This window comes from Symsagittifera roscoffensis, chromosome 8 (genome assembly GCF_963678635.1).
Source record: "Symsagittifera roscoffensis chromosome 8, txSymRosc1.1, whole genome shotgun sequence".
Taxonomy (NCBI): domain Eukaryota; kingdom Metazoa; phylum Xenacoelomorpha; order Acoela; family Convolutidae; genus Symsagittifera; species Symsagittifera roscoffensis.
The window spans coordinates 18,224,569-18,239,444 of record NC_087069.1 but is presented as its reverse complement, the minus strand read 5'-3'; the positions used below and the strand labels follow the sequence as shown (position 1 = coordinate 18,239,444).

The following is a 14,876-nucleotide window of genomic DNA, read 5'->3' as shown; positions in this document are numbered from 1 at the left end:
TACTTTCAGAGATTGCTGATCTGATCTTGTTTCAATTTAAGCTGTTTTTTATAAGATGACACAGTGCCTTTTCAACCCGAAAGTTTGCAACAAAAGTTTGGAACTATTTTTGCATCATTAGAGAGTGTTTTGTAATTCAATAATCTTAGCGGGAGCTTTTGTTCAAGTGGTGTGAAATTTCTTAATGATTTCTATTTAACAGTCAATCAAATTACTTCTTTGAAACTTTGATAATAAATTTTTGATAACTTTGGCATCAAATTATGACAAAATATAACATTTTATTCAATCAAAAAGCTCCAAAATATTTTAAATGAGTGAAAGAATAGTATGTTTACTTAATTTCAAGAAAAAACATATCAGTAATTATTACTTTTTCCATGTTTTTAATACAAGTAAATGAACCATTACAAGGCCAAACTGTGCACTAAATAGGCGCGCAATTTGTGTCTGTATGTTCCTGGATTTCAGAGACAAATTTTTGTATGTTCTAAAATGTAAGTGGATTCCACTCACAAAAGTTTCGTGAGCTCCGCGTACAAGTACCTGTAACGTAAGATTTGTCGGCACATTTGTTTTGCTGCGGATTCCGCAACAAGCAAATACAGCTAGTTGTTCTGGATTCCGCAACTTTAAGTAGGTTCCGCAAAACTTAAGTGAAGTCCGTAAAATGTAAATCGAATCAGCAAATATAAGTGGAATCCGCAAACAAAACGCGGATTCCACTAACAATTTACGAATTCCACTTACAATTTGCGGATTCCGCTTACAGTTGCTGATTCCACAACAGCTCAATTTAACTATATACATGTCTTATAAACTGTTCTGGATTCCGCAAATACAGTTGCGGATCTCGCAAGTTCGTTTATTTTTGGAGCAACTTTGAGCCGCTTAATGTTCAAGGTATTTGTTTGTGGCGTTCAAAACAGCAAAAAAGATCAAAGAAAAGTAGCAATGAAGCGGATTCCGCTACAAATCTGATTTTAGCCTGTTGCGGATTCCGCTTAAAATGCACAGTTTGGCCTCGTAATGACGATGATTGCTGGAAATCCCTTTTCTTTTAGTTGAAAACTTATAGATTAGAACAGAAATTATATTTGTTTTAAGCTCTTATATTATTTTGTTGCTTTTGATAAAAGGCACTAGACCAATGGTCGAAGAATGAAGTACAATAAATCAACAAATTCTCTTCAGTTCATGTAAACTTCAGAAAAAGTCACTTCAGAAAGGCAAGATATAGGCTTTTTATTATTTCGCTTCATCTACTTTTGCTTCAGCCAGAGATATCTGCATCTTTCCCAGGTCGAACTCAGTATAGAACTTCCTCATGAACACATCCCCCAGTATCCAGGGTTCTCCCAGAGAAGCAGTGGCTGGGATGACGCTGAATCCCAACATGCATTCGTTGTTGTACTCGATTATGTAATCTTTAGGTTCTAGGATGAACTCACGTCCCTTGAACACGAACACGACGTTGTGTTCTGGGTGGTCTTCTGAGGAGTGTTTGCGACTGCATTCCATAGAGTAAATGCCGTATTCGTCTGGAAGCAAGAAAAAACATAGTTTTTGAGTGTTTTCTGTTTTGCATCAAACATTGGAACGCTAATCCTTTTTTTGAGAATGGCGTAAATTATTGGACTGAGATCATTCGAAATGAATAAATATCATTATCTTTTGGATCTCACATAAAAATTTGAAGAGAAAACTTCAGTTTCATATGATTTTGGAAACAATAGTATCACTTAAAATGTAATTTTTTGTAGTCAACTATTTTAATTTAGTATTTGAAATTTTGAAAAAATGGAACTAAAAAACAATATTTCTTTTGGTATTCTTAAGAAACAAATTGACTCACTAGTGGTCTGTGCTCCAATGGCGTCTACTAGTTTCATGACGTCATTGGGGGGACCGACTATGAGACTAGTGCCACTGTCTAACACGGCATAGCAGCCCAACTCACACAGACTCTTGCCCCTCGCCCTCGCCTTCTCAGAGTCGAATTCGCCCACCCTAGAAGTAAAAGGACACATTGGGACGGTAAATTTAATGTATGATGTGAAATAATTAAAAAATTAACAACATACTAATAGCATGCTTCGAACAACTAATCAAAAAGTTAAAATTAAGTTTAGAGTACATCAGAGTCGGCAAAGTATTATGGTGAATATTTTAATCTGCAGCTGGATTTGTTTAAATTCTTTTTTTTCTAAATTTCCGGTACATTTACTTTATTTTGAGAACATTTCACAAAACTTTCTGTTTTTCTTTTTTATATTTAATTTTTGCGCACGCCACTAGAATTATAATGACAATAACAATAATTTTCACAATAAATTCGTACCTGGCGCTGTCCATGTTGATCTGCCAGAAGGCGAATGACGTCACAGGCAGGCGTGTGAAGGGGGGTTTGTAGAGGGAGGGGTCACTGCCCCCGATCACCAACTGACTGTTCTCACGCACACCCAGGGCAAAGCTAATTAAAGCGCACAAAATATAGTTTAAAAATTGTGAAAATTGGAACTAATGTAAGCATTAGCATCAGTTTATTTCGAAAACTGTTGTGCAAAAACTTTGTTTGGACATTTCATTCATTTTGTCTCATATTTGCCATCCGAGCTCTCGCAGAAGTTCAAGGCACACAAAAATTTGACAAAATTTTTCGCGCCGTACTTGCTGGGTGCTCACATATCCTGCCGATATTAAATTAGGGCTTTTTAGGAGTCTTTAGAACAACCGAGTGGCAAAATTTTATGATTTAAAGTCGCGGGGGTGGAGGGGAATTTTGAGAAGCAATTGGGTATCAAAAATTGAGGCGAGAGGAGAGAAGGGGGGGGGGGTTGGGTAAGGTGGTATTTACTCGTTGAGGTAGAATGCGAAAACTGGTCTGTCGATGACTCCACTCTTGTAGGCCTTCAGGATCCAGGTGTCCCCGTGATTGGCTGCCAGCGAGGGAAAGGCCAGACCGAACACCCCGTCGAACTCATTGTCATTCATGTTTGTGATACTTCAAAAAACACAGGCCATAACTTCAACAGGGATTTGTCAAAGACCAATGGTTTTTTATACGCTAATTGTTATCATTGACCCGGTTTGAACTCAATACACCAAAAATGCTAGTTTTACAACTCCGTAATAGGGAAAATGGTAGTCATGGAGTTTTCTTGCTTAAACAAATGTATGGAACGTATGAGAAAATATATAAGAACTTTGAGGTCACAAAGAAAGTTTTCTTTTTCTAAACAAGAAAATCTCTATCTACACTTTTTCCTTCAAGACTTTTTTTTGGATTTAGATTTTTCAAGATTAAAATTTCAAAAAAGAACATAACTTTCTTCCCAATTTCAGAAGTCGGACCATTGACAAAAATTATGAAAAAAGAAAAATCTTACTATTGTTTGATTCAAATAATAAGAAAATACCTCAATGTCTCTACAAATGGCTGTCTGTTCACACACACTTGGCCCACACACACTTTATCTTGACTGAGGAAACCCCGGATGATACCTTGGACATACTGGATCTGGACCTGAAATGGAACAAGCAACCGATGACACTCATTATATGCAAGAAACAGAGCTGATTTATAGAAAATTTTTGAGTTGGCCTATAGCAAAGTATAACAAACATGAGCGCAAGTGGTATAAGTTTTGAATACTTGAAAAAAATGTATTAATATTACCGAACACAAAAAGTTACTGGTTGCTGTGCAAATACCCTATAAAATAATGTCTCGTGTTTTTGCGAAGAAATCACAGTTTTCTCATGAGTAATTCCCCTTAAAAGGTACAACGAAGCAACGCCCAAGCAATTTGAATTTTCAGCCATAAACAATTCTCATGTTTTTTTTGAAGTTTTTTGAACTGACTGTCAAACGCCAGCTCGTTATTGTTTTTTCTAAAAAAAAAGCACCCAATCCCCTGCATTTTGAGAACAAATAGTTGCATTTAAAATTTTGGCATTTCAGATGAATGGGCTTTATCCACCAACACACACCATGCAAAATACACTGTAATATGCTTTGTTTGCGGGAAAAAATGAGTGTACTGTTTTTTTTTTTTTTCAATTCAATTTGCTATGATTCATTTTGAGCTTACGCATTAATAGGACAAATTATATCATATGATAAATGATAACAAGACTGCTCGTATCAGGGCGAAGCCCTGAATGTTCCGACTGCTTTTATAGGTCTATGGAGCAGTAATAACATGAAACATTTAAATGTAATAAATAAAAATAAACTTAAAAAATTAAGGTTTTCTGTAAAAACATACCCCCACGCCACATTAAGTACATAGTAATAGATGTTGCTCCTATTAACAAATCATTTACGGCATATAAGCTTCCATGAACCAATTTGAAACAATTTCTGAGAGGATTAAATCTCCGCTTACGCTTTAAAAGCGCGAAATATATGGCGCGTTAATTGTCCCAAATTGGCCAAAATTTCAGTCTGTAAACCCCAATAACTATTTGAAAAATTATCACAGGTAAAATATCTTCTAAAATGTAAGCTCAGGACAACAATAGCCTTCGAATGATATAAAAAAAACTCTGTCAAAAATCGCTAGGTAAAAAGTCGAAATTTGTCTGAAGAAAAAAAACCCATCCCGAGCACAAATATTCCGTTACGTTCGTTACAAAAGTTGGAACAATAATGCCAGTATGAATAATTTTTGTTGAATCCACTCCTTACAACTTTTGAACAAAACACCGTGGAAATTTTTTTTAATTCTGACTTTTGAAAAACATCATTTTTCAGGTGGTATCAAAAATTCTGCCGAAAGTGACCAAAAAGCCGAAAAAGCCGAGTAAAAACCGATACTTGTATGAACAAAATGAAGCACCCGAACACAATAAATGCGCACCTTCGTTTGAAAGTGGGAAAAAAGGTTTTTTTTACAGGCTATTGTTTTATGTAGGCGTATAGGGTATGAAAAAAGTCAAATTGATCAAAAGTGCAATAATTAACGTGCGATAAATTCCGTCCTATAAAAGCTTAAGGGGGAAAAACTCTGAATTGGACTGTTTTGTTTGGTCATGTAGCAGAAGCAAAACATATCAAATTATACTTAACATAGTGTGGGGGAGTAAAACGAAAAAAAAAAAAACGAAATAAAAAAACCTAATTATATTCCAAATGACTTGAGCAGGCTTGTTAATTGTATTCGCAACACAGTTTTGTAGTTCAAGAAAATATGGTAACCTTTAACATGTTTTCAATAATTTGCGCAGAACTTAGACTAAATTGCATCTTGCTTGAATCTTGAAAAGTACACAAAAAACATGGTGTTTTAGAATCCACTATAAATTGCTCCATTTACCCAAGTTGACTGAAAATGCTTTTCAGTTTTTGTTATATGAAAAGTATTTTCTTTTGAATCGAATTTTTTGTTTTCGACTTTCACCAAATATTTTTGTCTTTTGCCCAAAAACACAAAACCGAGGGTTTTCTAAAACAAAAAACCCTGTTTCACATAAAATGTCTCATATATATTTTTACTTGTGTAGTTTTGCATGAGATAATAAGTCATAATTGAATCAAATGCTTAAAAATAACGAATAAAAACTTGTAATTTTTCTAATTGGCAAAAAAATTTTTAGACAAAAATGCTAATTGTCTAAGAAAAATCGTGGCATGATTCTTTTTGACAAACTGAAGTAAATGTTACGATAATAAAGCATTAAATATTTCAATTTTGGACTTGTACAATATTTCGTAGTCAATTTTTTTTTATATAAAACTGAGCCTGGACTACAGTATAGACAAAATTATTAAAGTTTTGCGTGCATTTTTTTCGAAAAATGTCCAAGTTAAAAATAGTTTATCTTCGGAAAGTTAAAAATCGTTCATCATACATTTCTAATATATGGAAATTGTATGATAAACTTGTTTCTACGCACTCCATGTATAAAATCGAATGTTAATCATTTTTATTTTGGAATTGTATGACAAGCTTTTTTTCGCGTGAGGTCAACCAGAATAGTCTGTCTTAATTTGGCGTGCAGGAATCTGCAATTTTCAACATCAGTCTGATTCGAACTTGTTTTTGCAGTTATAAACACAGTTCTATATTCAAAAACTATTTTCTGAAAGTTTGAATTGAAAATTACTACGATAAAAAAAAACAATCTAAAAAACTCTCATGATTATACAACGTAAAGATTCGAAAAGTGAGAAAAGATTTTTTTTCACGTCTCAAAAATTGCCAAGCCAATTGCTTTGACGCTCTTTTCCAGTTTCAAGTTTTTAATATTTTTTAAAATGCGACTCATGAAAGTATGTTTTAAATAACACGTTATGATCAAACCTGCAAAAAAGTGCCAATTTAAATATATGAACACATTTCTTCGTCAGTTTACCTTGATCATTTTTCAAATTACCGTATAAATAATTTTTAAATTACATTTTTCTTTAATCTTACAAGGGTTGGGAAAAGATCACAAGATCTCAATCGAAAAGATCTCAAGCTGGTTCAGTTTTCGAATTTAAAAATTTTAATTTGTTTATGCAGCACACCAAATAATCTCGAAGTGTCTTTGAGACATGATCAATCAAATAGTCGAGTGGTTTGAGTGGCTAAATGATTTAAGAAACTTTGAAATCGGATACTAGGATTAGATATGTATTGTCCCACATAGAGTAAGCCCGCTGTTCCGTTTACCATAATAATCAAAACCACCTCATTCTCTCCGATTGTTCCTTTGCTCCGAATGTTCCGAATGCTCATTCTGTCCGAATGTTCCTCTCCGACATTATAGCCTATTCTAATCGAACACATGCCATAATTTACTTTGTACTACTCTTATTAATGACAAAAAAGCTGAAAACAATGGTGGGTTACTCTTGAACAGGTTCTACTCAAGTAGAAGGGTTAGAAAGGGGTTATAATTGTGACCCTGTTCAACTGACCTTGCTTCCTCCCCATCTGTAAGTGGATGAGTTCATCCGGTTGAACTGGGAGTGCATCTTGCACTCCAGACAGGAGACGGGGGAGGCCATCGAGGGCACCCAGATGTCGGAGGAGCCAGTGTCGAACACCACTGTGAAGTTCTGAGGGGGGCTGCCTACTCTGATGTCCCCGAAGTACTGCACCTGGAAAGAGAGAAACAGCTATTACAATTCTGGAAAACTTATTTGGAAGGAGGATTTTTTCTACCACAGTGGAATCTAGCTTTGACTATTGTTAGAACTACAACGTTACCGAAGTACCGCCTACCTAAGAAACGAAAGGAATTTTTTAATATTAATAGGAAAATATTAAATTTATTTATAAAAACATTAGCAGAAAAAAATTTGTTATTGATGCAAAAAAGATATTACCTATCGTGTTATCAAAAAAAAAAACCTGAAAACGAATAAAAAAAACTAGTTTTTCGAATTGAAAATTAAACAAGACTGCTCGTATCAGGGCGAAGCCCTGAATGTTCCGACTGCCTTTTAAGGTTTATGGAGCAGTTTTAACATTAAAAAAGAAAATGTTATTAAAAAATGAAAAAAAAAATTTTTCCAAAATTTGAAATTTTTTTGTGAAAATCATCCCCCCACAAGCCATATAAACTACAAAAGAATAGATTTTGCTCCTTGTAACAAATCAATGATGGCAAGTAAGCTTCTTTCAACCAATTTGGAATGATTTCTAAGAAGGATTTAATCTCCGCTTACGCGTTAATAGCGCGACATATATCGCGCGTTAATTGTCCCAAATTGGCCAAAATGGCAATCTTTAAACCCTCATAACATTACGCAAAATAATCACAGGTGAAATATCTTTTCAAATTTAAGCTCAAGAGAACAATGGCTTTTGAATGATATAAATGACTAGTCAAAAATGGCTAGTTGAAAAGTCGAAATTTGTCTGAAGAAAAAAAAAACCCACCCCGAGCACAAATATTCCGTTACTTTCGTATCGAAAGTCGGAACAAAAAATTAAAGATTTCAGACTGTAATTGCAACTTTAAAAAACCAATTGTTCTTTAATTCATCTAATTGGTTTTCTCGTTATTTTTTTTTTAACTTTGAAAACTCATTTTGATAAGTACATATTTGGCAAAATTTTACTTCTTTGTTCCGACCACTCTCACAAATTGTGAAAAAAAATTTACGCTGACGTTTTTCTATACATTTTTTTGCTGCAAAATAAACTCAACAATGATCAAAAGTTAGATCACATTAAATGCTTTGCAGCCATTTGATGCATGCGTAAATATTAATTCGAAATCTTTTTTAGTCTTAAGAAGAACTGGTCTGGAAATTTACGTGTTTTGGCTCAATTCCTCGAGGATTTTACCATATAAAATTTCTGTAAATCTAATGTTATAATTGTCAAATGAACATTTTTCAGACAAAGAAACTTGTTTTATTCAATTAAGTAGGAAAGAATAAAATATCATGCGAAGATGAGACTCAAGCTTTATTTTACCAAAAAATCTGAAAAAAAAACAGCTTGCCCGAATTAACGTTGAGCTCTTTCTTTTGTTTTCCATGTGTGCAAAGTCTTGCTTTTCACTTCACAATTGCCTCATCGGTGTCAGGACTATTTGCCCCAGGACAACTGGTCCTATGCCAACTTGCCCCATATGACAACTTGTCCTATGCCGTTTTGTCCCAAAATTAACACTTCTAGTTAATTATTTGATGTTTAAATCGATTCACGATTAGGACCAGAAAGTGCTAATGATACACTGAACTCGTTTCCAGATAACAAGGGAAACTGACCCAAAATCGTTGAAATTGAGCCTCAGAAATCATCTAATTATCTAAGCCATAATTTTTGTCAATTTAACGCGAAAATGTGACAATAATCCGCAATTAACGCTATTGAAACAGAACAAAACACTAACAAGACTGCTCGTATCAGGGCGAAGCCCTAAATGTTCCGACTGCTTATTAAGGTTTATGGAGCAGTAATAACATTAAAAAATTAGAAGTAATAAAACAAAATGAATTTTTTTTTTAAATTTGAAATTTTTAAAATAAAAGTCATCCCCCCACACGCCATATAAAGTACAAAAGGATAGATTTCGTTCCTTGTAATAAATCAAATATGGCAAATAAGCTTCGTTCAACCAATTTGGAACGATTTCTAAGACGGATTAAATCTCCGCTTACGCGTTAATAGCGCGAATTATATCGCGCGTTAATTGTCTCAAATTGGTCAAAATGGCCAAAATGGCAATCTTTAAACCCTCATAGCTTTACAAAAAATGATCACAGGTGAAATATCTTTTCAAATTTAAGCTCAGGACAACAATACCTTTTGAATGATAAAAAAAAATTCCGTCAAAAATGGCTAGTTAAAAAGTCGAAATTGGTCTGAAGAAAAAAAAAACCCACCCCGAGCACAAATATTCCGTTAGTTTCGTATCGAAAGTCGGAACAATAAAGTGTTTGAGCATAACTTCAACTATCGGTAGATCTTTCGTATTTTGACCAAATTTTCTGCGTCGTGAGCAGAATTTTGATTAAAAAAAACAGGGCAAAAAAGCGTTTTTAGCCACTATTTAGAAAATTTTAGCGCGCTTCTCCTCAAAATTAATCTGTATTGGCACCGGAGGCACATTTAGACAAGTTATAGGGTTAGTCAGCCAAAAATCGATATCTCCAAACTGTATCAAGGGGGCCTTTTGGGTCGGCAGGGGGTCGAATATCTGAAAAAAAGAACGTGCCCATCACCCCCCCCCCCCCCCACATCCAACTTAAACCCGCTACTGCTAACATGTATTAAAGCACAGCAACAAAAGCAGTTCATTTGAGTTTTGCCATGTAATTTCAACCCTGATGATCATTGATAGTTTTTTCACGATATTGCGAAACAACCGATATCTATTTTGGTGTGATGCGAATTAATATGTTGACTTGAATGAGTTTATTAATTCATAAACAAAATCTGGATGAAAGCAAAAATTGTTTGAATGAAAGCAAACTTAAGTTCCAATTTTCGCCTTCATTTAAGCTTTTCAACTGTTCTAGCAGTGACTTTCTGTGATGATTTTTTTCAACTTCAGCATCATGTTAAGTTTCGCCTGCAAATTGGATGCCCTGAAACAACCCTCCAGATACTTAAGACAATTCCCATTTGCTGTAAAACAGCATTCAACCTTCCATTTGAAGCTTGAAGAAGAGAAAATAATCAAAGGTCACATTTCAAAGACATTATCCACATGCCATCAACAATTACAGAAGACACGCTTCTATATTGGCTTCCTTTCATATACAACTGTTTAGTCGACGTATTTCAAACTCTTTGTAATCGCACTTGAATATTTCAAAAACAGGAAGGCGTTTTTAATCTATCAGACAACCACAAAGAACGCTTTATGGAGGAAAAAACAACAAAGTCAAGGTAAACAAACACCGACATCAAAAGAACGATAAATTAAATGTGCACGCATGCTATGATGTGTATTTAAGCTTCGATTCAATTCTCCAGAAAAAAGCTGGATCAATTAAGACCGTCTTCATCTAAGTAAAAATGGCTGGCGGGCAAAAATGTGGCCGGTACTATTTCGGGCTTTTAGGCTGAATAGAGCAGATTAACTTGTTATCTCTAGTTGGTTTATAACTCTCTGGGGATCTGAATCGGCTCAAATGCCCTGTCAAAAGAGTTTACATATGGGTCCAAAAGAATTAAGTGGGAAAATACCGTTTAACATACGGTTTCGCTCAGCATAAAAATTATGGCTCGCTGCATTAATCAACGCATCATCGCCGACTACTTAAAGAGTATTCAAAAACTATATGCTTAACACTTCATAGAAAACACAAAATTCTTTTTAAACACTCGAAAAAATAGAACATTTTGCATGGGCGATAATTTTTGAAAAAACTCAAAATTACTATAATATATTATCACCATCTCAAATCAGCTTACTGCTATGATCTTTACGGTATAAAAAATATCTTAAATTATTTTAGAAAAAAAATCAAGTTTTATGTCACGATTTTTTCGCCTCTCATAAAAAATATTTACACAGATTAAGCTTTAGTCTAAATGAACAAGTATGTTTAGTTAGCAAGACTGGGTTGTTGAATCGCATGTGTCATCCATAGAGTTGATAATAAAATGACAGATGAGCATTTTGCGTTCCTTTTCCCGTCCAATTTGAACTTGACACAACCAATCAAGTGATTTGGAAAATTCCAATTAAAATTTCTATCAAAAACTGCTGATAATAAGACATTGGAGAACTCAAAACGGTTTCAAGAACCGCAGAACTCCCAGTTGAATTTCGAGTTTGCTTAAAATTTCTTCTTTATTACAATTTGAAAGATTGTTAGATCAAATTCGTCTGAAACTGATTCATGGATTGAAAAAATTAAAGGAAGACTATTCGTAGAACTTAGAGTAAATTGGCATTTATTCATAAAAAAATTGAAAGGAGTATGCTAAAAGTTTTAGTTGTTACGCTGTTTTATCAAAAAAAACAAATCGAGTTTCACGAAAATATTTTTTTATATATTTTTTTGTCTTTCGAAGAAAGTGAGGAATATAAATGATTGGAGTGCAAAGAACATAATGCAAAGTGACCGCTCAAATATTGCTGAAAGCGTAACACGACGCATAAGGCCGCACAAAAGTTGTTCCAAAATCAAACAAGACTGCTCGTATCAGGGCGAAGCCCTGAATGTTCCGACTGCCTTTTAAGGTTTTATGGAGCAGTAATAACATCAAAAAATTGAATGTAATAAAATAAAATGAAAAATTTTTTTTTCTAAAATTTGAAAATTTTTAAAGAAAATCATCCCCCCACACGCCATATAAAGTACAAAAAGATAGATTTAGCTCCTTGTAACAAATCAATTATGGCAAATAAGCTTCTTTCAACCAATTTGGAACGATTTTAAGACGGATTAAATCTCCGCTTACGCGTTAATAGCGCAAAATATATCGTTAATTGTCCCAAATTGGCCAAAATGGCAATCTTTAAACCCCCATAACTTTACGAAAAATGATCACAGGTGAAATATCTTTTCAAATTTGAGCTCAGGACAACAATAGCTTTCGAATGATATTAAAAAATTCCGTCGAAAATGGCTAGTTAAAAAGTCGAAATTTGTCTGAAGAAAAAAAAAACCCATCCCGAGCACAAATATTCCGTTACTTTCGTATCGAAAGTCGGAATAATTAGGCATGCTAATTGGTCGTTTTGTTGTTCCGACCTTCGAACAAAAAGACGAACTACTTATAATTACCGCGCTTTGTTTCGTGCTATTTACGTGTAAACAGCTATAGGGTCTATTTAATTCGAAATGCTATTGGGTCTATTTAATACTTTGCAAATGAATGTGAGATATCTTATTTTGTAGTTCCATTGACGTGCGTGGGGATGATTTTGAATCTGCAGAAAATATCGAAAGTTTTTCATTTTTTTTGAATATTTCTTGTTTGTAAGTTTGAGGGTACAACAAGTTGTTGTTAAAAATTGTTCCTTTGATTGCCAAAAGTAGTTTGAAAATTAGAAACGACACAAGTGCTTACGTATTTTGCGTTCATCGTAATTCGGAAAGAAAACACTTTTTCACAGATACGCATTGATTATGTGAATTTTTGTGAAAGATTGATTACGCATCTTTCTTGCTTATGTGAATTTTGTACAATATTTTTATTTAGTTTCTATATCCTCCCACTGACTGTTTTGCATTTTTGGAAGAATCTTTTTTTATTCAAGCTGAATTTTATAATGTGTTATATTTAAGTTTTCTGTAATTTGAATTTTTTTGATCAAATTGCTTCCTTGGCTTGCTTTTATAGGGCATAAAAAACTAGCAGTCTTTGAAGTTACCAGATTTGACAACTCAAGCAGACATTATGTCTAACTCTCTATGCTGAACTATCACAATCAAATTTAGATTTTTGTTCCAACTTTCGATGAAAACGGAATATTTATGCTCGATGTGGTATTTTTTTTCAGTCAATTTTCGGCAATCGAAATAAAAGTTAAAAATTATTTTAACCCCATTAAATATATCGACTCACTAAAATAAAATTTAAAAAGATATTTTACCTCCAATTTTTTTTGCAAAGTTTTGTGCACGCGCAACAAAATTGTTCCAAATTGAATAAACTCTAGCGTATTTTTTTTAGTACGGCCAAAATTTTCATAATTGGTCGTTGATATTGTCCGAAATTTATAGTTTTTCACAGTTTTTTGATAGTTTTCCAAAAACTATTCGATATAGATTAAGTGGAAGTCGAACTTTCAGGGCTTTGCCCTGATATACGAGCAGAGCAGTCTTATTATATTTTAAATTAAAAAATGATCCGAAAATCACTGGCAACAGTAGCAAAATAAGAAGGAGGGATGAGTGACAGATTCGAGCCACTGATGACTCAAAAGTGGCTTCACTTAGTACTAATTAAGGACATCCATCTTTTGTTGACCGACCCTAAAGTTTTTCTAAAGGCGTCTTTGGCGGCATTATATATGATAGTTTTTTAGGGAAAACGCCGCCGAAAAAACGCGAAAGATTAAAAAAAAGCCTTGAAACGTCTTGTTTTTGCTGGTTTTCAAAAGCAGTATCCCGACTTTTCTTTACTGTGACTTGGGAGATATCGGAAAATCAATTGGTCGAAAAAATAGTTCGACTAAATTTATAAAAAATGAAAATTCCCTCCTCCCTCGAGAAAATCTCAGATCTTCTCCTGGTCTGAACTGAATAAATCGATTGCGATGTTCCATTCATTTTCACCCCAGCTCAGGTGCCAGACGCGAACCAAAATTATAATATAATTTTTTGAATAGAATAAGTTTTTTTTGCAATAAGTTAAATTCAATTGTTACTCTACTTACGTTGATGTAATTTTTGAGCGCTTCGTTGAACGATCGATCATGAGGGGGGACAACGTGTGATTCGTTTGCTTTCTTCGCTAATTTTGCCACCTGATGGTGAATTTGACTTCTCAGGAACGACTTGACCTCGAACACTGGATTTTCTCCGTCTGGCTTAGTAGGAGAAGTTTTGTTGGCATTTTTAAGGGGACAATTTTTTACCCTAGCCGAACAGCGGGTGCGCAATTTGACCCTATAAATGTCCTGAAATGATAAGTGTAATAACAAAGAAAGTGAGAAAAACTGAAATAAATAGCCATAGTTCATCATTGACAATTTATACTCAAGGTAAAAAAGCAATTTGAGCAATTGTTCTTAACGTTTCTTCAATGAACTTATGGTACAAATGTTAAAACCATTCGAGAATGTATTATTTGTTTTCAAAGATGGAGAAACATTACATTAAACATGACCCACTATTTGACAAACATATTTGGGACAACAATTTGCTTACTTTCAAAACTGCAACTCAATCAACTTTTGATTCGGTGGCACCAGCAAATATTGATTTCAAAGCAAAAAGTCCTCGAAGTTGAAGTCAAATTGGATCTTTAGTTAATTGAGTTTCAGCAAGTCCATTCGATTGTATATAATGATATGGAGTTAAGGAAAAATCACCGGCTCCCAAAGCAACAAAAATGAATTGCCTTCTTATATTTTAGATTCATAAAGCAAAAAATGGTTCGAGCTACTCGATACTCAAATTGGGCTGACAATGTTTATTTCTGAACAAATTTTATGCTCAATTTCAGTTTTAAAATATATACATATTAGTTTTAAAAAATCGAGTAACAAAAACTTTAAAAAGAACTCAACCTTTGTTTAATAAAAACAGAGTCACCTCAAACACGACTCTGTGCTCGACCTATGTTTTAACTTCTCGAGATAATTCAGTTTAGTTACGACTTTGTGCTTGGCTTAAATTTAAAAATATAAGCATAATATAAAGTTTTCTGGCACTAATACTGTGAGTAGTTAGTATATTTTTTATTCACGCCGATAATTTTCTGCCTTTCACAGCTGTCTCAGAGAGGAAATTCTTCAGG

At 34.0% G+C, this 14,876-nt stretch overlaps 3 protein-coding genes across 3 annotated transcripts in view; 1 reads left to right on the top strand and 2 right to left on the bottom strand.

Moving 5' to 3' along the window:
• LOC134852943 (nicotinamidase-like) overlaps positions 1-14,876 on the top strand; it is a 484,331-nt gene that overhangs the window by 131,575 nt on the left and 337,880 nt on the right. The window lies entirely within an intron of this gene.
• LOC134852940 (uncharacterized) overlaps positions 1-14,876 on the bottom strand; it is a 343,687-nt gene that overhangs the window by 195,902 nt on the left and 132,909 nt on the right. The gene's annotated exons all lie outside the window — the stretch shown is intronic.
• LOC134852957 (uncharacterized) lies at positions 1,105-14,213 on the bottom strand. Its single transcript, XM_063868848.1, has 7 exons — positions 13,792-14,213; positions 6,911-7,093; positions 3,420-3,526; positions 2,858-3,004; positions 2,342-2,473; positions 1,856-2,010; positions 1,105-1,541 (listed from the first exon to the last, which is right to left on the bottom strand). Exons 1-7 carry the CDS (start codon positions 14,098-14,100, stop codon positions 1,249-1,251), a joined length of 1,326 nt encoding a protein of 441 aa, XP_063724918.1. The 5' UTR covers positions 14,101-14,213; the 3' UTR covers positions 1,105-1,248.